The 26739-nt window shown below is 40.4% G+C and overlaps 4 protein-coding genes and 1 pseudogene across 4 annotated transcripts; 3 read left to right on the forward strand and 2 right to left on the reverse strand.

The window, feature by feature from the left end:
* Positions 1 to 2269: 2269 nt before the first annotated feature.
* On the reverse strand, positions 2270 to 9169 carry LOC145494073 (glutathione S-transferase 1-like; annotated as a pseudogene).
* A 1718-nt stretch (positions 9170 to 10887) lies between these two features.
* LOC145494310 (uncharacterized) lies at positions 10888 to 14681 on the forward strand. The gene is made up of 3 exons (XM_081473752.1): positions 10888 to 11371; positions 12326 to 13075; positions 14416 to 14681. The coding sequence occupies exons 1-3, from the start codon at positions 11080 to 11082 to the stop codon at positions 14679 to 14681; spliced, it is 1308 nt and encodes a 435-aa protein (XP_081329878.1). The 5' UTR covers positions 10888 to 11079.
* Positions 14682 to 16726: 2045 nt separating this feature from the next.
* On the forward strand, positions 16727 to 17462 carry LOC145494076 (uncharacterized). The gene has a single exon (XM_081473540.1). It carries the CDS (start codon positions 16787 to 16789, stop codon positions 17363 to 17365), a length of 579 nt encoding a protein of 192 aa, XP_081329666.1. The 5' UTR covers positions 16727 to 16786; the 3' UTR covers positions 17366 to 17462.
* A 20-nt stretch (positions 17463 to 17482) lies between these two features.
* Positions 17483 to 17851, forward strand: LOC145494311 (uncharacterized; the record flags this gene model as incomplete). The annotated part of the gene is made up of 1 exon (XM_081473753.1): positions 17483 to 17851. A coding segment is annotated over one exon (369 nt), but the record flags the coding sequence as incomplete, so codon positions are not given.
* A 4780-nt stretch (positions 17852 to 22631) lies between these two features.
* Positions 22632 to 23712, reverse strand: LOC145494064 (uncharacterized). Its single transcript, XM_081473533.1, has one exon. It carries the CDS (start codon positions 23540 to 23542, stop codon positions 22895 to 22897), a length of 648 nt encoding a protein of 215 aa, XP_081329659.1. The 5' UTR covers positions 23543 to 23712; the 3' UTR covers positions 22632 to 22894.
* Positions 23713 to 26739: the final 3027 nt, after the last annotated feature.

A 26739-nucleotide genomic window follows, 5' to 3' on the forward strand; every position in this document is an offset into this window, starting at 1 on the left:
TCGCAAACAAACTTTGCCCACAAACGCCTTCAACTGGGTTCTCAGATAACTGAGCCAATCAGTGCAGGAAAAGTTAAAGGAGCTCAGTCATGGTTTGCGCATATTGAAAAGTTTGGCCTCAATTTTTCAAATTCGTCGTTTGTAATCCGTGTCAATCTTCTCCATCCTTAGCCATCCTTGTTCCTTTAGGGTTTATCATTATGTCTTGGGTGTTTTTCTATCTTATTGAACTGTTATTTTCAGGTTTGCTACCTTTTAAAGGTGATTTTGTATGTGGCCAAAATAACTCAAAATATCGTGACTGCGCTCCTTTAACTACCGTTAATCGCCTGGTGAAATTTACTCGTGAATTCCGAAAAAAACCCTTGGGGTTTGCAAAGCGCTCAAGGGAGAGAGGTAATTGTTCTGTAGCTCAGTTTTTCTTCAAGCTGGTCTGACAAAATGGGCAAGACAAAAAAGGATATGAACGCCAGCCGAGCGGCTGGGCGAAGAAAGCAAACAACTGAAACCGCAACCTCGTTTCCCGACTTTCCCGTTTTTTTTTAATTTTCCAATGGGTCTCAATGAGTCCAACGATTCGTCGATATCGAACTCATCAGAAGAGTCTCTGTCAACATCCCTGTTATCGCTGTCAAGTTCTCAAATTTTTACCAGACCTTTCTCTTCTCTTGACTTGATTTGTTTGCCCACTTGATACGATAGCTATAGCTTCATCCGCGAAGCGAACTTTCGCTTCTTCACTCACTGATGTACTTTCATTCGTTCTTCGCTGTTTTCGCTTTTTCGAACTGGTCCATGTTTTTCCTTGGTTCATAGTCAATTCGTGACATCCATACAGGAAATTCCCGCGAAAATCGTCTCGGTTGATTGCATACGCGCCATAGGGCTGTCAATCAAGAGGTAAACTTTTTCTTTCCGGAGAAAACGTAAAACCACCATTTCTCCGCCAATATTTAGTCCTTTTCAAAAATTTGCTTCAGAAATTAGAGGTTACTCTTCGACCACCACTTTGACCCAAAAATCCAAATCTGAAGAAAATTGCCGATCTGAGGGTATACGATAAACTCGGTAAACTTAACTGAGTTCATATGTGACAGGTGTCCAGCATACTGCCCAGTAGATGGAGCGCCCGCCCGGTGTTCGGGAGGTCATGGGTTCGATTCCTGTCGGGACTCAGATTTTTTCTTTGTCCCACGCTCGTCTCATGTTGATCAGTTCACTTTTCACATTTCATCACCGAGCATCAAACAGCTTGACATCCAAAACGATAACATATGTTCCTCCTTGAGCGCCGCCTTCCATAGACACGTCTGGGCACTTGCATGGAAACAAGCCCTTTAAGTTTACCATGTCGAGCAAGGATATCTTGTGCTCTTGGTTGTTTTGAGTTGAGTTGAGTTGATAACTTTAATTATACACGGTAAAAACTCCTTCAAATTCATTCCTTCAGTGTTTGATATACAGCTTTACATTTTTTTGAAACATCTGCTAGGTGTCGAGGCACTGAACGAAGAAATTGGCCAAATGCAAAGGCTAGTTTTGCAACAACTGAGTTGGAAAGTGCAGGAGAGTTGGTGCGAGTTTCGTTGTACGGGTTAAGGTCTTGTGGATCACCTTTGGGTACCACGACAATGTTTTTTCCAGGCCCCAGTTGTTCGAAGGCTGGATAAAGCTATTCAACGGATAAATCACTATCCAGCGGATAAGTGTTAACAAAACAAACCACGCTATCCGCTGCATAGTGCCGGATTTATCCGGTGGATAGAGTTATCCACCTTTCGAACAAGCCGGGCCAGTCAAATTATGCTGTATCATTCCGGTCAAGCCACGAGATATTTGTTTGTTTGTCTGTTTTTTAATTGTTGCTGAATTTAAAGCTTATATTCTTTGCAAACGTACGAGATGAACTCGGCTCACTAGATCACCCGTGAATTACAACCACGTCTTGCAGCTATACTTGTTGATTTCCGAGTCTCTTGATCTAATCAGGAGATCATCGACGTCAAACTAGTCAAAAGAATTTTCTTTACCTCGTGCCAGGTCCCCAGAGTTCTTACTCGGCTAACGCGCTCACCGAAATTCACGGGTTTATTTGTAGGAAATCATGCATTTACAGTTTCAGGTACAAGTGTAACAACACCATTTTAACACATGTAAGTGTGCTCCATGCAGTCTAAACAAGGTTTGAACAAGGTGTTAACAACCGTCGCAGTACAGTATAGTACAGAGAATGAAAACAAAACTTCACACTTATTAAGCACTTCAAAGCTTTGCTTTTATAAGCTTAGTTTACGCTTGGAAATCTGACACTCACTTGAATAAAATCACCAGTCATTCACAGTTTTCGGGCGTTTCTCGAGCCAGGCCTTAATGCCGGGTACGTCACGCACGTACTTGTAATGTTCCTCTAGCTTTGGGAATTCACTGAGCTGCTCAGGAACTTCCGGTTTACCTTTGCCCAGAAAGTTGTTGAAGACGTCGAAGAATATGATGTCGGCATAGGTCAACTGAGAACGTCTGAAGATAAAGGACGTGTTAGAATTCGTGTTCAGCTTGTTAAGTCTCCACAGAGACTTTAAGTACTCGATAATGGCAGTTTCAAGACAGAGCGGACAAACCTTTACGAGGATTGCGACACAGTATGGAGAATTTGGAAGGGAACCTGACCATAGACGTTACTAAAAATAATTAGGAGACCTGCATCCTGCAATAGTTTTACCACGGCTTGATTGCGACCGGGGGAGGGGCAGGGGGGTTGATGCTACAGAAACCGAGATAAGTTCCAGCCTAATGGGCCACTTGGTTGGTATGCAGGCTTTACCTTACCTTACCTTGCTTGCGAAAAAACCTCTGCACATAGGTACAATTTGATCCCAATAGCTAAAAGATTGTAATATTTGTATTTATTTATAACGTAACAAGATCTGTCGGTGCTTGATCTTGAGCTGGAAGAACATAATCGCATGTCTTACCTTGTCACCAAGAAAGAAGGGACCTTTCAGAAGAGCCTCGAATTTCTGCAGCCGGTTGGAGGTAAGTGTGTTTTTAAAGAACTCTTTCTTCATTTCTTCCTGTTAAAACAAAAAAAGCCACTAGTTCACTGAACGAGAAGTGCTTTGGTTAATGAAGCCATGCCACCATGAATTCTTCCGGAAATTTTAGCTGAGAAGAGAAGCCGTGTATCTTTCTTATTTTAAAATCATGGGTTTTGGAAGCCATCTCGACGGCTCAGGGTCAGAAATGACAGTACAGACTGTATGGGAGTTAGATGGCAAATAAGTTTCTAAAAAATTGACTTCTGAAGAATAGCAAAATTAAGATACTAGACAAAAGATTGTGAAAGCGAAGAATGATTATCGCAGTAAATTTTCTAATTTAAGCAATTGGAAAGAAGAAGCCTGAAAAAATCAGGGCTTCAACGGGATTCGAACCCGTGATCTCTGTGATACCGGTGCGATGCTCCACCAACTGAGCTATGAAGCCACACGTTGGGAGCGAGGTCAATTAATCGAGTTCATATCTTCCCGTAAGGAGTGAAATGATGTGAAATATATATACGGGAAGATATGAACTCAATTAATTGACCTCTCTCCCAATGTATGGCTTCATAGCTCAGTTGGTAGAGCGTCACACCGGTATCGCGGAGGTCACGGGTTCGAATCCCGTTGAAGCCCTGACTTTTTTTCAGGCTAGCTTCTTCTTTCCAATGGCTTAAATCGGAAAATTTACTGCGATGATCATTCTTCACTTTCATCTACAACCGCAGTTCATATATGAATTATTTCATATATATTTCGCATCACAAAAGAGTGTATTGAATAAATCAAGGGATGTAGCTGAGCTAGAAAGTGTCCAGTCGCGTTTTTGATCTTCCATACATTTGTCAAAATAAAACAAAAATCCGCGAACTTGTACGCAACTTGCAAGTTGGCCCAAACCTTGCGAATAAAAATGATAAACAAATGTATTAAAAATTACAAACTCAAATAAACACTTTCAAGTACGGCTACATCCGCAAATTCGATCAATACAATCCTTTCGGTTATTATCTTAACTTTTATTTGCCATTCATAAATTGCACGGAATTCGATTTTTAAGAAAATTATTCGCCATCGGATTGCGATTAAAGCCCTGTTATTTGTGGGGCGTGTTGCCTACCCGTCAAGATGGCTTCCAATACCGTGATAAGGTCTATTGAGTTGTTAACGTGTGCAATGGCATCTGAGGAGTTTGTTATGTTATGTTATGTTATGCTATGCTATGCTATGCTATGCTTTGTTATTTTATCTTATTCCATTTTATTTTATTTTATTTTATTTTAGTTTAAATTAGCATATTAGTTTAGTTTAGTTTAGTTCAGTTTAGTTTAGCTTAGTTTAGTTTAGTTTAGTTAAGCTTAGCTTAGCTTAGCTTAGCTTAGTTTAGCTTAGTTTAGTTTAGTTTAGTTATTTTAGTTTAGTTTAGTTTAGCTTAGCTTAGCTTAGCTTAGTTTAGTTTGGTTTAGTTATTTTAGTTTAGTTTAGTTTAGCTTAGCTTAGCTTAGCTTAGTTTAGTTTGGTTTAGTTATTTTAGTTTAGTTTAGTTATTTTAGTTTAGTTTAGCTTAGCTTAGCTTAGCTTAGCTTAGCTTAGCTTAGTTTAGTTTAGTTTAGTTATTTTAGTTTAGTTTAGTTTAGTTTAGTTTAGTTTAGTTTAGTTTAGTTTGGTTTGGTTTGGTTTGGTTTGGTTTGGTTTAGCTTAGTTTAGTTTAGTCTGGTTTAGTTTAGTTTAGTATAGTTTAGTTTGGTTTGGTTTGGTTTAGTTTAGTTTAGTTTAGTTTAGCATATTAGTTGAGTTGAGTTGAGTTGAGTTTAGAAATTGATTTGAGTTTAGCTTAGTTTAGTTTAATCTCAAGACTATAAACCCCTGGCGATTCGGACGTTGCAACTTAATACGTTTCGAAGTAGAACTTAAGTACACCATTACGAAGATCAACAGCACCATCACTTATCATGTCGGCTGTCGCTTCATCAAAAGGGTCATCCGGACTCATCCCTCTAAAGTACAACAGATATAATCTTTTTACCGTTTGAGGACGCCCATGTAAAAAGGACGGGGGGTGCTCGTCGGAAATTTTAAAGAGAACACTTACGAGGTATACCAAGATCCTGTTTTGTGGGCGTGGCTTGAAATTTTTTCACCCTTAAGAGGAACCAATTCTAAAACAACCTGTTAACTGACACATAATCTTTAATTAATAGCTTTTAAGACGAATGCTTCATTATCTCTTGCTTTTACTCGTAAAGTTGATGATCAAATATCTCCTTTCATGTTTTTTTTTTTTAGCTCAATACCCTACAAGGTGCCGCAAAAGATCCCGCTATGAGCCTTATGAGGCTGAATACCATCAGAGCTACCAAAACCGCTCTTTTAACCGTTAAAAGGTACCACGAGCTCCCCCGTCCTTTTTTATGGGAGTCCTCCGGAACGTTTTAGCTATTTCTCTATTTCATTCAAAAGACCTTGTCTTTGGACGATGACTGAATTTTGACAACATCCAACGGCTCTTGCAATTCTCGCCATAAACAGGATGATAAGCTCGTTTATTACTAGCCGCTGTTCTACCGACCGAGCTTTTTCGGTCTCCTGGAACCGGGGGAACTCGAGGAGCTTTTGCGGCCCTTCCTCTCCCTGTAACTTCGTAAAGTATTAACATTACAGTTATATCAATGAAACTTAGAGGGAGGGGGGAGATGATATAGAATGATTACGTCATATATTGTAGAAATGGGGTAATTATTAGCGAACAGCCGACTTGGAATCGCCTCTTTTCCATCTTGTTCCTTCTTGTTTTATTATGACAACTATGCCATTTTTCTACATTTCGATGTTTCCTTCATTTGGAGGTAATTTGGTACGTCGCAAAAAATACTCAAAATATCATGATTTATATTATTGCCTTATAGCAAAGATATCAGTGACGTCACCTATTGTTACTGATATGCTAACCAGAGAACTATTGCCTGGTGAAACAAAGAGTTCTTTTGTTTAACGTTTTTAACTTTTAAATAACACAAAAAATGTTTGTAAACAAAATCTTCGCAATTATGAACGTGTGTTACGGGTGCTGTTACCTGATATTTTGCATATGTACTTCGCGATAACGCAAGACTGTGCAAGCACTCTTCCCTCAGGAGTCACAATAAATGGCATCTCATCGAAGGGAGACCTGCCAGCTGAAACAGCAAAACAAGACTTACAAATTTATTACACTTTAAAATGTCAGCAGCAAGCCTACAGCCATTACTATAGGCACAAGACAATCAGAGACGCCACGAAACGCATACTGAGTAAAGTAAACAGAGCAAAAATTAAGATGACTTAACCAACGATGTATATTTCATTCGTAAAGCGTGGCTAAGATCTGGGCTCCGGAGACAAACAGAGGACGTGGTAGACCGAGGAAGACCTGGCGCAGATCCGCAGAGAAAGAAAGAACAACCTTTGGTTTTACGTCGTGGAGCGGGGCAGCAGTGGTTGCACGTGACCGCGTGGCATGGCGACTAAGAATTCCAAGGGGATTATGGCTAATGATGATGATGATGATGAACTGAATTGTCCAAGATGTAATTACCGCAATCTGCAGTGGTTTGGAATTATTCAGTTGTCAAAACGGTTCAAGCGATGCAAAAGTTTGTCTCAAGCTCCAAATGAAGAGTTGATATGCGCTTGGATCCATATTATACAATGGGAAGGAAATGTACCAACGAAGTGAAATGAATGGATTTTTATTTTAGTTTTCTACACCTTTCAGTTGCAACTGAAGAGAAGTAGGTTGAAATAGGTTTTCTGGAACAACGTCCTCAAGAAAAGGCTTTGCCTCTTGATCAGATGGTGGAGGTCGAATTTTGATTGGTTTATGTACGGCGTTAGAAGATGTCCCCGCAAAATAAAGCAAACCAACACTGTTCAAGGTCTTGTACCGGGCTCGTTTGGATATCGGACCGGCTTCGTCGAAGAGTGGAAGTTTTAAACAAAGAAAATCGAATTGCTATAACTGATAGAGCGGGGAACGCTTGAATGGTTTTAACTGTTTCGTGTAATTTCGCTTCGCCCAATCTGTAGCCTGCGGACAGGCTTACATCGTTATGGCAGGAGCAAAGCCGTCTGTGATCGAAGGTAGCTGGTGAGAGACCTTGCACGGCCAGCCGCCGAGATCATTCTCTTGGCAGGTCCCTTCACTGCAGCTCACTTGACCCGCCGACTCATCTCTCGCGGCTTCACTCATCGGTTTTGTTCCTCTCGCAACGCACGAGAGCCTCTCTGCAAGCAATTTCATCTGACACATGATAATTTCCGCTTGTAATATTTCCTAGTCTACATTATACCAAACAATTAATAAGAGTTTTCAGTTCGCATGTGTTGTGGGCTGAAAAAGCGCCTTAATAAGTATGGTTTTGCTTTTTTAAAAATAATAATAAAAAAAAGAACTTTTCGTGACTTGAGAGTGACATAAACATACACATAAGTCCTAAATGTTGACAAAACGTCGACAACCATCGGAGAAAAATATTACAATAACACTACGTGTTCTCTCCATAAACGAACTCAACCATAAATTAAAGTGGCTCGTACCAGTTTTCAGGTTTTTGACGGCTCATAACTTTGTGAGAATAGAACAAAAAGGCAGACCAAGGCCACTGCAATATTTTTGTAGGTTTGGATTATATAATTTATACTTGACCTAAAACAGCTGTTATTTTGTCGTCAGCAGTTCCCATAGCAACATTCCAAAAGGATTTTCCAGACCTGATTTTTCGCTTATGTCACTAATAACTAAAAAAATTAACCCGGCGACCCCGAGTTTTTTTAATCAATAGCTTTTGGCATCTGAAAATGAAAATGCACAACAATTCTAAAATAATTTTACGGAGCCGATTTCTTGTAAACTTGGAAAAACGGCAATTTGCACAAAGTGCAAATTTCCTTCCGTAGAATTTATTTATTTATTTTTGTGACGCTTACTCTCAACAATAATGTTATATTAAAACAATAAAAAGAAGGGGTCATCGGGCTTGTTTTCATGTAAAAGCCTTCGCGAGTTCCGTTATTCCCACGCGCGTAGACACGCATTCAAAAATCCGGACTTTATAAGATCAGCAGTTGCTCATGAGCTGTTTTGACTACTGCTGACTGCTTCGTGTGCCCGCGCGGGTGAGCGGGCTTCGAACAGGTGTTTTGTTTTGTTTGCGGCTAAAACATCATTTACAGTTGTAGTTATCGTTAAAGACAACCTCCTTGGCTTACTCTGTAGGATTTTTACACAAATTCTGGATAGATTTGCTTTGTTTTGCGGGTCCTTTATACGTTCTCGGTGGCTGTCACGATCGATCGAGTTTCCTTTGAAATTTGGGAAACATTGAATTCCCGAAACAATTTTTCTTAAATACACAGAATTGACTAAAGTTGTTCCAGCAGATAAAGCCTCCTTTACATGCGAATTTCGTCTCCAACAGTACAAAAGTGACCTTGCGCGAAAAAAGCCACGCGCCGCTCATATTTGTTTTGGTCTTTCGGGTTCAAATCTCGCGCCTCTATCGTGCGTGTCTCTCACGCGCGACACACGATGGTGATCTACTCCCCGCGCGAGAAAACTGGCACCAGCCACCTTAATTAAGGCCAGGACTTAAGGCTATGTTACTAGGCGCTGTCAACGCGAGGCAAGTTTTCCTGCACTAAAACTAGTCTCGCTATTTTGCTGGGAAGCAGGTTGTAAGAAAAAGCGGCGGTTCAGTTGCATGTACCGTAAAACTGAACATGTCTGACGATGTGGTCTTTTTGTTGCAGCACGGTTTGCACAAAATAGAATCAAACTCTAACTTTTCGTAACACTTTCAGCAACAAAAACGTTGCATGTCAAGGCCATTTTGGGGGGTGTTAGACCAAGCAGTGTCTCGAGCGATTTGTCCCACTTAGGCGAAACAAAATTGCATGGGACACGAGCTGCGAAAAAATTACCTAGTGTTAGGCATATAGCGAAAGGAAATGAGTTTCTCACTTGCTTTCTCTATGACCCACTGCTCGCGATCCATACGAATATCTTCGAAGTCTATGTTCGCTGCAGCGAGAGCAAGACGAGACACCTCTCCCCTACCACGAACAATGAAGTAATAATGCTTGTAGTCTGACATTTCTGCTGAAGTTGTAACTCTTTGCTCGTCAAATCCGAACACTCCTTCAAATCAACTAGAAATGAATAGATTAGCTAAACTATTTCCAATCCCCTGGCAGAGAGAATTAGCTGACATCGAGCGTCACGGATTGTGGCGAATACAATGAAGTGGAAAGCATACACGAATAAACGGCCAGTAAAACCCTTCACATTTAATAAATTTTAAAAGAGAAACGGCAAGTAATTAAAAAAAAAATTCGGTTAAACTGAAATTTGATAGTCAAAATAAAATAAAACAATGGATATCACGGGCTTTTAAACAAAGTAAATAGAATTTACATAACTATCATCAAGTATCAACATTACGTTCTAAAAGCGTGCATCTGATCACGTCTATTAATGCGCAGAGAGAATTGGTTAAAATCACTGAGGAATAATTCGAATAAGCGCCGCGGCGCTTATTTAATTTTTCGTGTCTCCGGTGCGGCGCTTATTCGAGGGCGGCGCTTATTCGAAGGCGGCGCTTATTTCAAGGGCTCATACCAAAAAAAACAAAATATTTTGATTGTACAATTTAATTTACTTCATGAGTATTTTTCATGGCTTACAGCCTTGAAGTAAACCTAAGTTTTGGCTTCCATAACAGGCTCGTGAATACTTTTCTGCAGGTTTTCAACAACGCGTCACTCGATGTCAATGTCCTGACTGTTGCTGAAATACTCGAATAAGCGCCGCACCGCAGCTGCGGCGCTTATTCGAGGGCGGCGCTTATTAACTTTTCGACCCCATGTGCGGCGCTTAATTGAGGGCGGCGCTTATTCGGAGGGGGGCGCTTATTCGAGTAAATACGGTATTTCCTAATGTGAACGCGATTCAGAGGCTTTCTGTCAAAAGATGCATATTTTTCGCAAATCTGTTAATTTCGGTGGGCTATTTGAAACTTGTTATTTGTTACTATTCGTGACAGCAGAAAGTTTACCAACTAATAATCCGATTATTCTGTCAGTTATGACTTCGCATCATGACGAACAATGTTCCCCTCCCCTCCCTCCACTCACAAACAAAACCCTCCCTAACATCCCCTCGAAAAAAGAGAGCTCGAGCACCCCGGGGGTCGTAAGCACGAAAAAGCCTATCTTCTCTCAACTTCGCGGTTTTCACTAGCCTCTCACCGCTGAAAAACTTCTTAAGCTTAACGAGCCCTAGTTAGTGCGAATGAATTCTATTTGAAAGTTATCCACTAATATATTCCGTGTAATCCTCAGCTTTGAAAGAACTGGATGTAAAAGGTTAAAGAGCGTTCATTTTCCGACATATGGTAGGTTTAGTGACCAGTTAACTTTATTAACTGTGTATGTTGCAAACCTCAATCGTACCAGGTAAACATTTTTAAAGTAAGTTTCAAGGGAGGTCAATTAGGTCACAAATTAAATAATGGGCTGTTTAGTAATTTGCTTTCAAAAGTGCAGATCGTCCAAGGTCAGGCATCGATTTTTCAAAAAAAATTTTCGTTAGATAAATATTGAAGAAGCCACGAATAAGTAAATAAACGCACAAATACACTTAAAGTCTCCTCAATGCATCCTCATCTTATTTTCATCACCTCTCAAAGCAGCCTTCAACTAAAGCTACTACGAGGAGTCTTTCCAAATGCAAATCACTATAATCTATTTTAAATCAATGATATTCCCGGTCCATTCACTGGCATTCTCTCTCCCCACCCCGCTCCCATCCTAGCCTTGGGGACAGCTCCCTGTTTTCCTAAAAGAGATTATTAACTCCAGATTAAGAAATTGATATTGCTGACGTTAGTAATACCCTTGACCAAAAGAAGAATTTCTAGAGTTGAAAACGCGCTTTCGCATTTTCCGTAGTCTCTTTTTAACAATTTTCAGGTTAAGACGTTACATTGTCCTCGCCAAACGATCGATGATGGCTTGCATGAATGCAAAGAAAAACTCGCAAACGAACCGCAACGACAAAATCACGAAAGGCTCACTGGCTGTATCTGTGATTTCGTTAATATTCGCCGCCATGTTGTTTGTGAGAATCGATGTTATGCACCGGAAAGCCGAATCGGTGGAAACAAAACTTGGAAACCGTATCCAGCAAATTGAGAATGATATGCAAGCTAAAGTGCAGAGAATAGTACAAGCATTGTTACATTCTACTGTGGTACCTCTGAGTAGGCAGAATTCAGAAAGAAATAGCAAGGAGTCCGGTGAGTACTGGTTGAGGAGATCTGTGACTTTACAATCTCATTTTACTCCGTAAAAATTGCTACGTACTCAGGTAAACCGAAAGAGATACCTGCCATAGTTTGAACAAAGTCATTTACAGAGAGACAGTGGAAACCATTGCTGTTTAATAGCAATTCATTTATCGGTAATCTCCTATATATGGTCTTACCTTCCTCAGACAACAATTCAGTGAAAGATCTAGAGGTCAGTGTCTGGGTTTTTTTTAAAAATTGATTTCGGATATGCTATCACTCCGGTTTTCAGTATTTGGTTTATTTTTAAGCTTTCCAAATCAGAGCTTTGTAGATTATTCTCCGTTAGTTTAAACTTATTTTCCTAAAAATTGTTGCTTATTTTTTTTTATCGGGAGAATGGATTCGGCATATCACCGCATATCAGATCGCTATTGCCTGTCGTGATCAATGCGTCACGTGTAAGTGCACCGTGGTCTGTGTCCGTTCGTATTTCACACCCCGTCTACACTACAGTGGATAAATTTTAAAACGCAGATTTATGTCTACGGTTAGGCCCACCATCTATACTGATCCGCCACGAAAACGGAGCTTTTCGAAAACGCTCTTCAAACCGCAGGAAATTGAAAATGTCGCCGGGCCTTGCGTTTTTTAACCCTTTGACTCCCAAGGACGCATATTATATGCGTCGAGCGTCCTGAGTGGTCGTGCTCTTTGTACCGCTCTAGAGAGTTTGATATATCGTCTCAATCGAAACAAAATCTAAGGAGAAAACGGAGAAGTAAAATCGTCAAAATCTATGTTAATTAAGGCCGGGTATCCAACCTCCTTCACAATTGCGCTTTTCTTTAATTTGTCTTAACTTGACGAATTATTAATGAGTTTGAGAAGGTCGGTGGAAACATTTTCAAAACGGAGCTTGAACTCTCATTAAAACGATTTCCTATACTTACTTCTGAACAGACCCTGAAAACAAGGTGGAACCATTTTCAGAACATCGCTATAGAAAGAGAAGAAATGTCGGTCAAACACCTGGACCAAATGCACCAACAATGTCTTTCGAGCAAGTCCGCCTGGAAATAGACAAGAAATTAGGTAAAGCGTGCACCAGCAAGGACAAACTTTGTCAAGTAGGACCTCCGGGCCCCCCGGGGGATTCCGGTCCGCACGGGTATCCAGGATACAAAGGAGAAAAAGGAGAACCTGGGATACCCGGTCCCCGGGGACCTTTGGGTCCTACAGGAGCTCCGGGTCCAAATGGAAAGCAAGGGCGTCAAGGACCCCAGGGAATTAAGGGCAACGTGGGTGAGGATGGGCCTCGTGGAATCCCTGGGGTAAAAGGAGATGTTGGACCAATTGGCCATCCAGGAGAAAAGGGTTCGATTGGCTTGAAAGGGAGCAAGGGGAACAGGGGCTATACGGGCCTTCAGGGACCAAAAGGAGAATGCACTGTCGACCCAAAGATCAGTATATATCCAGTGTCCCAGGAAGTCTTTATCAACACACCGGCAATATTTTACTGCTGGGTTGACGGTCAGACATCTAAACAGATAACGTGGAGTAAGCTTGGAGGTGCCTTGCTCAAAGATACCACTGTGAAAGATGGTGCACTGGTTATCAACAATGTACAAAGGTCTCATGTTGGATCGTACTTGTGTTCAGTGTTCACCGGTCATGGTATCTTCAGAGCTATCAGCACTTTAGGAATAAAAGGTATTAATCTTATTCTCTGTCGCTTGGCTCAGCCGATTTGAAAATATCAATATTTCTATTATAAGCAAAGGAGACAAACAATACAACAAATAGTGTAGGGAGCCGCTAGCAATAATCTAGTTTAGTATATACCACACAAGTGAATAGTACTTTTCGCGCACGCTGATTGGCTAGCTCGGAAGTGATTAGCCAAGTACTATTCACCTCCGAGCAGGCGAAGAAAAACAAAATGGCTTCCCATTTCAAATAAAATTACTCTTAAACAAAGAAAGTTACTCTTTGGTCCGCTAGTTATTTAGCTTGTGTGGTATATACTAAAACACCTATCAAAGAAAATACTGGCTGAGTAAACTGATCGGCGTCAAGTGGTGTGATCAGTTCACAACGACTGGTACATAAAGGCCTGATTATCCCAATGGGAAATGATACAAAGCAACAATTAAACACCTGAAAAAATACATTTATGTGACCTTAAATTGTATTATGCTCAGTTACGTTTGTGGAAATTTTGTTCACACGCGGTATTGACTGATTGACTGACTACCTGACTGCTGACCGACTGACTGACTAACTGCCGGACTGCCTTACTGACTGATTGCATGACGGACAGGCTGACTGGTTGGCTGGATGACTCGATGGCTGGCTAGCTGGCTGACTGACTGACTGACTGACCGCCAGCCTGACTGGCTGACTGGCTGGCTGGCTGACTGAATGATTGGCTGAGTGATTGAGTGACTGACGGATGGACGGACGGACCGACCGACTGACTGACTGATGGACTGAACGACTGGCTGACTGACTGACTGACTGACTGAGTGGTTGGCTGACTGACTGACTGACTGACTGACCCGCTTGCTGGCTGGCTGACTGGCTGACTGAATGACTGAATGACTGAATGACTGACTGACTGACTGACGGATGGACGGACGGACGGACGGATTCACCGACTGACTGACTAATGGACTGAACGACTGACTGACTGACTGACTGACTAACTGACTGAGTGGTTGGCTGACTGAATGACTGACTGACTGACTGACCGGAGTCCTGGCTGGCTGGCTGGCTGGCTGGCTGACTGAATGACTGAATGACTGACTGACTGACTGACTGGCTGGCTGGCTGACTGACTGACTGACTGACTGCCTGACTGACTGATGGACTGATGGACTGATGGACTGAACGAAGGACTAATTGCTGGCTGACAGACTAATCGACGAACTGACGATAGTAGAACGAAAACATGCAGTGAACGAGTGACCGACCAACCAAATGCTTTCCTGACCAATCTATGATTTGAGAAACGTAGCATTTACATCGCCTAAGCTATGTTTACTTTATAGAGCCGCCGATATTTACCAAGAAACCTGCTTCACAAGTCCTGGCTAAGTTAGGATCCAATTTGACACTCTGTTGTGATGCAAAGGGCTCCGTATCATGGACAAGGGCCCAACAGTCACTAAACTTGTCGCCTGCTTTTCAGCAAAACGGTTGTCTTACAGTCAGCAATGTGAAGGAAGAAAGTGCTGGTAAATATACTTGTCGCGCTACCAACAGCTTTGGATTCGCAGAGTCGACTACTGCAGTGATCGTGACAGGTTGGTTCTGACAGTTTTTTTGTTCACATGTAAGTCATGGGTTCTTGCTGTTGTTTGGCACGATCAATATACAACGAACTCTGAACCATAACAATGAAAGTAAAACAGGCGAGGCACTTATTTTAAGTAGTCGCGGGTACCTGTTATGGCTTCCATTAAGCCAGGTAGAGCTTGTATTTTTTAAGGGAATCCCTTTCAAGTTATTTTTAGATCAATCTCGACTATGGAACCCCAAGAGGTTCTAGAAAAAGCCAATCCTGTGACGGGAATTTTGCTCACGTGGACAATCCACTGATATCGATGAAAACCACAAGACTATGGATACCAAGCAGACATCTTGGGTCGCTCGCCTCGGTCCATCGCAGCATCACGTTATTCTAAGGCACGAATTTGAATGCAAAATCCTACAGCCATATGCTATACTGTAAGTTCTCATTACGTATCAAGACATTATTGCTCGATAGCAACATCAGATTATAGGAGATGAACACTGCTGACCAGCAATCAAGGCACATGTTTCCCACGTGGTATGATATCAAAAAATAATGTACCGTCTGTTTAATTTGTGACATTATTTAAATACCGTATTTCTTGCATATTATACCTTGCAGTGGGTGACTCATGTGAGGACTGGAATAAAAGATACGGCACCACGACAGCTGGAAAGCACATTATTATAGCTAAAAATAAATTTTTTGAGGTACGTCTACTTCAGTCGCTTACGTTTTGCATGTGTTAATGATCTATAAGCTACCGCTATTGCAAGGGCTTCCTGCTATTAAAACTGGGTCAACATACTCTCAGTCCCTTTTTAGACCTGGACAAGATCGAGCGGTCCGGATTCGAGCCCTGGCCGGGGACATCTTGTTGTATTCTCGATGAGACACTTGAAACGAAAAGATAAGCGCCGGCCGGATGAACCACTTGGCTTGTTTGTAAACTTCACCATTAACCTATAAGAGAAATGATGTGTTCCTCAGCTGACTGAACTGAGATCTTAGATCGGGAAAATTTTAATTACTGATAGCTGACAAATGAGCTGAAATTGCAACTCCCATAACCCCCATCACGACCCTCTAATATTACAAAACAGGGGCGGATCCAGGATTTTTCAAAGGTGCGTGGCTGGTACATCAATGGGACATGCCTCCAAAATGTTGCAATTTGAGAATTGGAGTCTCATTTGAAACTGTTACACCAGAAATACTGGCAATACGACAAAGTAGAAATTACAATAAAGTACCTCCCCAGAGTTTGCCTTTATTTCTGCCATAATATTCTCGATATGTATCAATTTTTGTCATTTTTTGCTCCTCCAAAATGGGATGGCTTGCCAACCAATCCAATCACCCCTTCTTCCGCTAAATCCGTCCCTGCAAAAGAAGGCATCGCACGTTATAACATTTTCCTCATATAAAGTTCCCTCTCGTCCACGTTCTCGAAAACTAAATTTATTCGTGGGCGTTAAACAAATTAACGAATTTCTTGTTAGCACTTTCTGTTTCAACCTTAGGACAATATCATGACTCTGAGTGTATCTCAATTATTTCCGTATATAGAAAATACTCAAGTTCATAAACATTATACACGGAAGTCCAATAATCTACACAAAAAGTTTAGTAGGACAAATCTGGGTGTTTACTTGACAAGAAATAAAGTAATTAATATATGGAAGACTATTCTACATGGAACAAAATAGTCTATTTCAATAAAAGTATTAAAAAAAATTAAGCAGTTCTTACTATTAGAATAATTTTCGCTCATTGCAATCTAAAATTAGTACTATTTTACGATTCCCACACGTTGAGTTGAAATAATGTAATACATAAGATGTCATTACTTGCTTATACCTGATACCAAATTTATAAGACATTTTGTAATCATTAAGGTGAGTTTTAGGGACCACCTTGTAAAAGCCTGGTAAGTTTTTTTTAGTTCTCCTCCATTTATTCAAATTTGTCCTAATTTAATGTAACATACATTGACCGAAATGGAAATAAACTTGATTGAGTGCATTTTAAACTTGCTTTAATCTCTCCCTATTAATCAGGTATACTGCGACGTTCAGGGTTGGACACTGATAGCTCGATTCTCAAACACCGACGACAAGAACTGGATGGGAGACCAAGGGGAATGGTGGTATGATCGCCAAACGACCGTCAGAAAGACAACAGATCCGTTCTATAATGCTGACATGATCTCACCCGCATTTTGGTTGGTCAGCGGCAGAGAATTTAAGATCACGCGCAGTGATGACCAGAATCACGCTCCTTTGTTACAGACCACAGGTAGCTGTTTGGCTGGACAAACATTCCGATCAAAAATCACACGTTATGGCGACTTTAGAAATGGCAAAGTTTGGGCCAAAAACCAGTGCCTGGGAAACTGCACGGTTCAATATGGCGGTCAGTACAAGTCATCAGACGGGTTTCAACAGGCTGAGTGCAGTGGTGACATCCAAAGGGCCAGCAACATCGGCTTCTGGTGTGAGTGGCAATATGATGGATCAGTGATGATGATTGGTGGAGGAGGAAATGCTTGTCGACGTGCTGATCACGGGATTGGAATAACAGAAACTGGCGCTGCTTCTTTTGTGGAGGCTGGAGGAGCCCAGACTGAATATGACTTTGGTTATGATGGTGAAACAAAAAAGCCTCCATCTCAGTCTTATTCATTAAACCTGTGGATCCGTTGATCGCTAATAAGTCTTTCAGGAACATTCACTGTAGTTTTTTTACCGCAGAATATCTCAACATTACTTATTATATTATATCCAGTAGCCACTGTAGCGAACGAACCGATTTAGATTTCCTTGAAGATCTTGCCTTCTTCATGCAAAGTTTGGGCCAGTGAGGAGTGCCTGGGAAGCTGCACGGTTCAATATGGCGGTCAGTACAAGTCAACAGACGGGTTTCAACAGGCTGAGTGCAATGGAAACATCCAAAGCGCCAACAACATCGGCTTCTGGTGTGACTGGAGTAGTGGTGATGGATCAGTGATGATGATTGGTGGAGGAGGAAAATCTTGTGCACGTGCTGATCATGGGATCGGAATAACAGAAACTGACAGTGCTTCTTTTGTTGAAGGAGGAAGCAGTGAAACTGAATATGACTTTGGTTATGATGGTGAGACAGGAAGCCATCCATCTCAGTCCTATTCATTAAACCTGTGGATTCGTTGATTGCTAAGTCTTTCAGAAACATTCTGTGTGGATTTTTTTAACCTGACAATATCTCAACATTAGTTATTATATAGATCTACGCGGAGGTTTTATCTTCAGGCATAAAAAAGGTCTCTGCAATTGCTACGATTTAGTGTCAAGTTCCAGCTTGAAACTGAAGGCGCTACTCTCAGTTTTGAATTACCTTCAGTTGATATTAAAAAAAGAAAAATAAATGAGTTACTACAGTAGGTAAATATGACAAAGATAGCCAAATAATTCTGCATCTCTCAATGAAAACTTTAACAACACTCTCGATTTTGATTGGTTCTCCGTGCGCCTATTTGTCACGTTATATGTTGGCGCCCGAGCATTTGTATATCGTGGATGTCGTCTCACGTTAATCAAATCACAACGTAATAATTAGGCTCGATTTCCGCCGCTCTCTCGTGTCTGGTCTAACAAGCTTCATACTTATGCCAATTCAGTCAACTCCCGATAACGCGAACCTTGAAGGAAAATTGAAAAAGGTTCGAGTTATCGAGTTATCGGGAATTTGGGTTTTCGGGAGTTTAAAACAAATGACCGTAAATAAGGAAAACACCATGTTTACTGTATTACTGTTCATACAGGGTACGTTTTAATCAAATTTGATTATAGAGAAGTCTAGTGAAAATGGAGCAATACATTTCTAAATAATATTACGGTATAAATCAGAACGTATTAACGTAGTGGGAAACGAAAAAAACAAACCAAAAAAAAAATGCAAAGCAGCAGGAAAAGTCCAGGTTCTGGGAACTTTGCAGTGTTTCTGGTGTTAGATTTAGCCTATCAGCGTTCAACGCAAGGGGTAAAACTTCAAAGTCCTGGAGTCACATTCTCGGCAAGAAAGACATATAACAGCGGTCGGTTTTCTCTTTAGGACCAAACTGAAGATTCATGACAACAGATTTTGAATGCCGTAAAGCATAACATATTTAAAAGAAATGAAATACTTGGTTGAGATAATTTTGACAGTAAACTTTAAATTTGGCGCCAAAAGTGAGTCTCCAGCGGTCTGCATCTCGCTCGCCAGGTGTCGTCAAGTACGTTAATAGTTGCACCATTCCATACAAAATAATTTAGTGGTTTTTGGATTGAGCGCAGAGTCATTGAGTTACTTATTGATGGTCGCTAAACCAATCTTACACGTACTCTTCTCTTTATTTTTGTCTATTACATATGGACGGACCATTAGCAAAATGATGGAAAAAAAAACAACACAAAAACACAAAAACAAAAAAACAACAAAAAATAATAATAATAATAATAGATTTGTATAGCGCCATATCCATGGCTCATGGCGCTTTACAGTAAAAAATGTTATTAAAAATAAAATTTACATTAAAAATTTACATCAGTGATAAAAAATTACTAACAAATAAAATAGCTAAGCTGTAAAAATGAAAGTAAAACTAGGAATCATTAAAACCTTTAAATAAAAACTGACTAACTTAACTAAGTGGCTGACTAACTAACTAGCTAAACTATCTAATCTACTAATTAACTAACTAACCAAAAGTCTAGTTATAAAATTTGTTAAAAAGATATGTCTTTATACAAGTCTTAAAATCTGATAGCGAGCCGCTCCCTCTTATATTGTTCGGAAGAGAGTTCCATAGGCTAGGTGCTACAAAAGAGAAACACCTATGACCATAGCCTATTAACTTGACAGGTGGTACTTTCAAGAGGTTTTTGGAGGAGGATCGAAGATTTCTGCTTGGTACATAAGGCTCTAGCAGTTCAGTAATGTAATTAGGGGCCTGGCCGTTGAGCGCTTTATAGGTTAAAAGTAAAATCTTATGGTTGATGCGCTGGCTTATTGGAAGCCAGTGTAGCTGCTTTAAAACCGGCTTGATATGATCGTATTTCCTTGTTCTAGTAACAACGCGAGCCGCAGCATTCTGGACATTTTGTAGACGATCTATCAAAAATTTTGGTAGTCCATATAGAAGCGAGTTGGCGTTATCTAGTTTGGAAGTGGTGAATGCATGTACTAACTTTTCAGTGTCTGCTAGAGATAGACAGACTCTTATCCTGCTAATGTTTCTAAGATGGAAGAAACAGGCCTTGCAGGTACTGGTAACATGCTTTTCCAGTGACATGTACTCATCAAAGGTGACTCCAATGTTCTTTGCAGAAGTAGATGGCTCGATCTGTTCACCAGACACATCGACGTGGTCTATTAATGGGGGTGGACGATGTCGTGCGCTCAAGATCAAAAGCTCCGTCTTTCCTCTGTTTAGTTTCAGCTTATTGCACACCATCCACGAGTCGATCTCAGAAACACATGCTTCTATTTTAGCTATAGAACCAGGTTGTTCGGCGTAGTTGGGCTTAAATGAGAGGTAGAGCTGGGTGTCATCAGCGTATAGATGGTAGTTAAGTCCGTGCCGTTTGATGATGTTCCCGATGGGCGATGTGTATAACAAATACAGGATTGGCCCTAAAACGGATCCCTGGGGAACACCGTAGCGAAGTTCTTTCATCTCTGACTTGGTTCCGTCAATCATCACAAACTGCTTTCGGTCTTGAAGATAGGATCGAAACCGTTTTAGCGCATTTCCTTTCACGCCGTAGCGTTTTTCCATTCTTTCTAGTAGCAGTTTATGGTCGACGGTATCAAACGTAGCAGACATGTCCAACAGTAGCAGGATAACGCATTTCTGATTATCTATCTCACAGAGAATGTCATTTTGCACCCTCAGGAGAGCAGTCTCCGTGCTGTGAAAGCGTTTATATGCTGACTGAAAAGATTCCTCTAGATCATTATCGCGTAGATAGTCACTCAATTGACAAGATACTGCCTTTTCAATTATCTTAGATACAACCTTCAGATTTGAGATAGGTCTAAAGTTTGAATAATCCTCAGAGTCCAGGTTGTCCTTCTTCAGCTTCGGTTTGATCATTGCTTCTTTCAGTGCAGCGGGCATAGCTGCTGATTGGAGAGACATGTTAACGATGTTAGTTAACACGGGTAGAATAGTTGATTTACATTCCTTAAGAATAGAAGCCGGTATAGGGTCAAGATCACAGGATTTTTTACTGATTTTGTCCACAAAACTTTCAATCTCTCTTTCTGACATCACCCTGAACTCTGTGAATTCGGCTTGACATGGCTGTTTGTATGCTTCGCAGGACTGGGTACCAGAAGTCACTTCTTTGGATAGCTCCGTTCTTATGGATGCTATCTTCTTGTCAAAAAAGTCGGCAAAATTGTTCGTAAGCACAAACGTTGAGGGTGCGGTCGGATAGCGTCTATCTACTCTGCGGTGTAATAGCTTGTCGACTGCGTTGAAAAGTATTTTTGGATCTGATGCATTCTCTGAAATAATAGATGAATAGTATGAAGCCTTTGCGTCCCTTAGCATTTTGTTCACTACCTGGCACTGGTCGACAAACATCTGTCTGTCGACGCACAGTCTCGACGATCGCCAGCGGCGCTCCAGCCTTCGACGTTTTCTCTTGGCGTTACTAATACCCTCATGGTACCATGGTGCTGATGGACGGAGAGTTATCATGCGTCGTTTTAAAGGTGCATGCCTTTGAAGTATTTCCGTCAGAGTATTTTCGTATTTTTCAGTGAGATCCATAAGATCAAAGGCGTTGGTTGTCAGAAGGTCAGATTGCTTTAGGTCGTCATTAAAACTGTCCATGAATTGAATTTCTCGGCTGAAAATCGAGGAGAACGCATCAAAAACGCTTCAATTTTGCATAACTTTCTGTGGAGAAGGGGTTGGGGGAGAGAGCACGCCCCCAGACCCCCTAGCGGAATAGACCTTTGGCCCCATACGTGTTACTGGACGGTTGCTCACAGAATCCTTGCTAAAACCTTGAATAGAAACCAGATTTACACAAATAATTATTCAGTAGAGGACGCTTTCCTTCTCGAGTCCAATGTGGCGCATGGCGTTAGTTTCACGAGATCAACACGTTGGCGCATAGGACAATGCTCAAGTTTGGTCGTGTGATAAAAATAAGGGGTATGGGGTAAACTATGCCTAAAAGGGTATATTTTTTTTTCGTTTCTTTCTTTCTTTTTTCGACGATATTTTGATGTCGACCAATTAGATTCGTCGATTTGATTGAAATTGATAATTAAGACCACACTTTTAAATCGATTTTGCGTTTGGCCGGCCTAGTTCTTACGCGGACCATTACATAAAAATTACAATTTACGAGAAAAGAAGAATAGTCGATTTACAAAGGCGACGTAAACTGCTCGAGATTGTGATTGGCTGATTTAAACTACAACTTTGAATGTGATTGGCTTATAGGGGAGTCCTTGTTTACAATATTTACCTCATTAGCATAAGCAATTCAGTTTCTGATGGAGCTACAAATAAATCAGTTCTGAATATTGGAAGGTCGTAGTACGATTAAACCTGCCAATAAATATGAGCCAGATCGATGTGTTGAATACTTTTTGTGCAACACGGGTTTAAACTCAAAATTTTACAAAGAATGTATGAGCGCTTTTGCCACCCAGACATTTTGCAGTTTTTGAAAGACAATATATTCTTGAATACTACGCCTGAAGAGCTAAACATTTCACCATGTATTAAGTTTCACTAGCTCTTTAGCTGCCTGGCGTTTCCTTCTGTACGCAAAGCCGTATGGAAATGAGCAAAAATGTAAACAATGACGCCAGCGTGAATGCCCCTATTGAACTGTCTGATAACAAACTGTCCGATAACAACTTGGCAAGTGAATTAGTGGAAAATAGGATTTTTTAAACCAGTCACATTGATTAAGAGCAGAATTAAAGGGTTATTAACCAGGCGTATCTTAATTTTTAAATATCGATCAAATGTAGACAAGTCACAACCGAGCGTATATCCCTTTTAGTTTTAATCTGGAATTTAATCGTCTCAGTGATATCTGAGACGTTTGTTATACATGACATCAATTACATCTACGAGTAAATTATTTTGTTCATTCGCTATATCAGCTACTCTATAATTTAAGATAGAATCTTGTAAGAAGACAATATAAACTGAAGATTTTTACGTACAGAGGTAACATTTAACGGATCCACAGGTTTAATGAATATTCCTGGGATGGGACAGATCCTGTTTGAGCATCATAACCAAAGTCATATTCAGTTCGTCCTGCTCCTTGTTCAACAAAGGAAGCGGCGTTAGTTTCTGTTATTCCAATCCCGTGATCAGCTCTTGAACAAGCATTTCCTCCTCCACCAATCATCATCACGGATCCATCACCATGGTCCTCGTCACACCAGAAGCCGATGTTGTTGGCGCTTTGGATGTCTCCACTGCACTCAGCCTGTTGAAACCTGTCTGTTGACTTGTACTGACCGCCATATTGAACCGTGCAGCTTCCCAGGCACTCGTCACTGGCCCAGACTTTGCCATTTCTAAAGTCGCCATAACTGGTGATTTTTGATCGGAATGTTTGTTCAGCCAAACAGTTACCTGTGGTCTGTAACAGAGAAGTGTAACTGGAATCGTCACTGCGCGTGATCTTAAACTCTCTGCCGCTGACCAACCAAAATGCGGATGAGATCATGTCACCGTTATTCGACGGGTCTGTTGTTGTTCCCATGGCAACTTCCTGGTCATACCACCATAAGCCGGTGTCTTTCATCCAATTTTTATCATCACTGTTTGAGAATCGGGCTACCAGTGTCCATCCTTGGCCATCATCTGTCATGTGACAGTACACCTAATAAGGGAGTAGCGAGCTTAGTATTCCTTATAAATTATCCGCCAAAAAGTTATGCTTTGCTTTCGTCAAGTTAGCCAATGACGTGTTTTCCATTTTGCTTACCTTGAATGACACGCTCCCATTTGTTAGCAAGTATAGTCCATTTGGTAACGTCTCGCCAGCTTTCTTTTGAGTCTCGTCGCATGAAAAAGCGTCTGAAAGATAATGAAAAACGGAACGTTTTAACGGTCATATTAACGGCATGTTGATTTGACAGTTTACACAAGAAGTATGTAAATTTTATTCGTCAGGAAAAAGAAGATAACATGCGACAAAAACTTTAGCACAATATGCCTGTTTGATGGGGAGCTGGGCAATTACCAAAAAAAAAATTACTCAAGAAAAAGTCACAGATGAAAATCGCACAGAAGCAGCCACGAGAAGGAAACGTGACTTAAATTAAAGCTGAACAACAATTATACTCAAAAAAATTGCATCTGTCCGTCAAAAACGTAATTCTTGAGCCGCGGACAATTAACAATTATTGGACGATTTTGAGCAAAATATCGTAATTTATCAGTGGCGAGTAGATCAGTTATCTCGCGATGCCGAAGTCTTTGATTTGCGAGACACTGACAAATCACGATATTGTGAAATATCCGATAATTTATGATATTCATATTTAAATTACTCTGTGACAGCCAAGTGAAGCGAACTACCATTTTTCACACAAGAGCTTGGTTGCTACTACGTATGAGCAGAATATTGAAACAAAACCAATTAGACAGTATTACGCATGAGCAGACTAATCATAGTAGGCAGTTATTTCCAGGTCAAACTGTGGGCTCTCGGTAATGAAAAGGAAGGAAAATGCATCGAATAATAATTTGTTTTGCTATGATATCTTATTTCAATATTTGTAATTCGCAACGTTATCAAAAACTAGTTCTTGTCCGCATGCACATAGCATGTTGTAACTCTGCTCCACTGCTGTCAATTCTAACATCTTTCATTACAAGCTCTTCGTGCTTTGTATAAAAAAAATATATATATATATATATTTCTCCTGTCGTGTTATTTTACTCGTGCTAATAAACTGGCCCTGAATTTAAATGATTTAAGTGCGTAGAATAGAATACAGCAGATGTATATATGATTTGCGTTTGTGGAAAAGAAGTTGAAGGTGGCTCAACTTTTTCCGCACACACGAGCTGCCCATACATTTATTTAATTATACAACACTGCAGGTCTCGAAACGTTTTCTTACCAAGTTTGGCTTCACAGTTTTTCCCAATCCAAGGCGCTTTGCATGAACATGAAAATGTTTGTTTCTTGTCGTCTGCTACACAAGAACCACCGTTGAGGCAACCAAGAGATGTGGGATTTTGACAACCCTGATCACACATGTAAAGCGTTTGAATTAGAATTAAGATAGTTCATAAAAAAGAAAATATATCCAGTAAACAAAATTTTTAGGCGATTGGCAGGAAGTTGGTTTTATTATGGACAGTGTCTATTAATTTATGCCTTGACGGCTTTTTGTTCCCGTGCCCCATCTTGTTGCAAAGCTTCTCTTTTTCACTCTCACATACATGTATGCAAAGATCTGAATAACGTATTACTAACTTATTTCTGAAAAGTTTTGTTTTTGGAACAAAGGAGCTAGTTAATTTTCCGGTGACCCTTTCACTCGTTCCTACTCTGATCAAAATTATAATATTTATGTCTCCATAAATTATGAGGTTAATATTTGGGTTCAAACAAAACGCAAATTGCTTTTCGAACCCAGGAGACTAAACTTTGTTGAGACTTCTTGAAACAATAAATTGGTAATTACCGTTATGAGCAGAGAAAAAGTTACTCCTTGTTTATCATAAAACTTAGTGTTTTCGTCAATAGCCCCGTGCTTGTTCAGTTCGCAAGTTCCTTTGGTGTTCTTCATGGATGACATCTTGAAATTGGTTGAAGTACACCAAGAATTTCTCAGACAAGAATGGCTGCATGATGTCAGGCTGGGAGACTCAAACCTTTTGACAACATGTCCCTGAAGCTGCTTATTTTGCCGTGTCGTGAAGAATACTGAACGAGAAAGCTTGGAGTCTTCTTCAGCAGCGTAAACAATGACATTCGCCATTCCCTGAAAAAGGACAAAGAACAAAACGCTTTTAGCGTCCATTACCTTTTAGCAGAATTCGGCACGGAGTGGAAAAATGAACTGTTCAAATACTCGACTTTGCAAGTTTATTTCAAGGAGTGGTTTTGCTGCCGTGTTTTAATTGTGGTGAGGAAGACTCAACGATTGGCTTATTCTTGCAGATTTAATTATTGGGTCCAGGTAGTTGATTGATGTTCTGTGGCTGTAAATTAAAAAATGCTTTGTCCATTTTGAGTTGTGTTTTTTTTTTTCCTTTCCAAATCTTGGGATAATTATTTTTTCCCAGACAGTCTTTTGCAGCTTGTGATGTGATGTGGTTCGTTTGATTAATTTCAAGAACGACACCAGCAGATGCTTAATATTGACAAAACGGGAACGAAACGAAAGAGCAATTAGTAAAGCTGTATAGACCTTTTCACAGTTTTGGAAGTCATCTTGACTTGCAAGCAACACATGTTAGTAATTACAGTGTTTGTGTGGGAATCCTATGGCAAATAATTTTCTTCAAAGTCGAATTATGAACAACTGATTAATAACAAAGTTAATACTAAACAGGATTTTATTGACCAAATTTAAAGGATTTAGCTGTGCTAGAAAGCGTCTAGTCGCATTTTTAATTAATCTTCCATTGATTTGGCGATAGTTTTTCCGTGAACTTGTTCGCAGCTTATAAGTTCTTGCAACTTCGCGGTTTCAAATCAGAATCATAGTTCATTATCCTAGAAGCCAGGAAGAGTTGCCAGATTTAGCGTCTAATTCTTACTTTATTAGCATTATTCTGTTCCTGCGCGCTCGAGGCCTTAACTACTCTACAATCGTTTTGCGCCAAGTTGTTAGAAAAAAAAAAAATTTCCGTTTTTGTCTATCGGGTTTAATATAGAAGCACAAATTGAAGCTTGGAACAAAGAGAACTGTTTCGCTTTATTTCAGTAGAGTAAAATTTCAAAAGGCTTAGAAAGACGTTAGTCAAAATTGGAATCTGCTTTTGCAAGGCTCTCTTTTTTCCTTGTTATTGGCCGTGGCACAAGAATACTGTTTCACCGTGGGC

This window comes from Orbicella franksi, chromosome 8, assembly GCF_964199315.1.
Source record: "Orbicella franksi chromosome 8, jaOrbFran1.1, whole genome shotgun sequence".
NCBI lineage: Eukaryota > Metazoa > Cnidaria > Anthozoa > Scleractinia > Merulinidae > Orbicella > Orbicella franksi.

Coding starts and splice junctions, on each gene's coding strand:
- LOC145494310 (XM_081473752.1), top strand. CDS start 11,080: ATGATGGCTTGCATGAATGCAAAGAAAAACTCGCAAACGAACCGCAAC. Junction 11,372..12,325: donor AAGAAATAGCAAGGAGTCCG/GTGAGTACTGGT, acceptor ACTTCTGAACAG/ACCCTGAAAACAAGGTGGAA. Junction 13,076..14,415: donor CAGCACTTTAGGAATAAAAG/GTATTAATCTTA, acceptor TTTACTTTATAG/AGCCGCCGATATTTACCAAG.
- LOC145494076 (XM_081473540.1), top strand. CDS start 16,787: ATGGGAGACCAAGGGGAATGGTGGTATGATCGCCAAACGACCGTCAGA.
- LOC145494064 (XM_081473533.1), bottom strand. CDS start 23,542: ATGACAGATGATGGCCAAGGATGGACACTGGTAGCCCGATTCTCAAAC.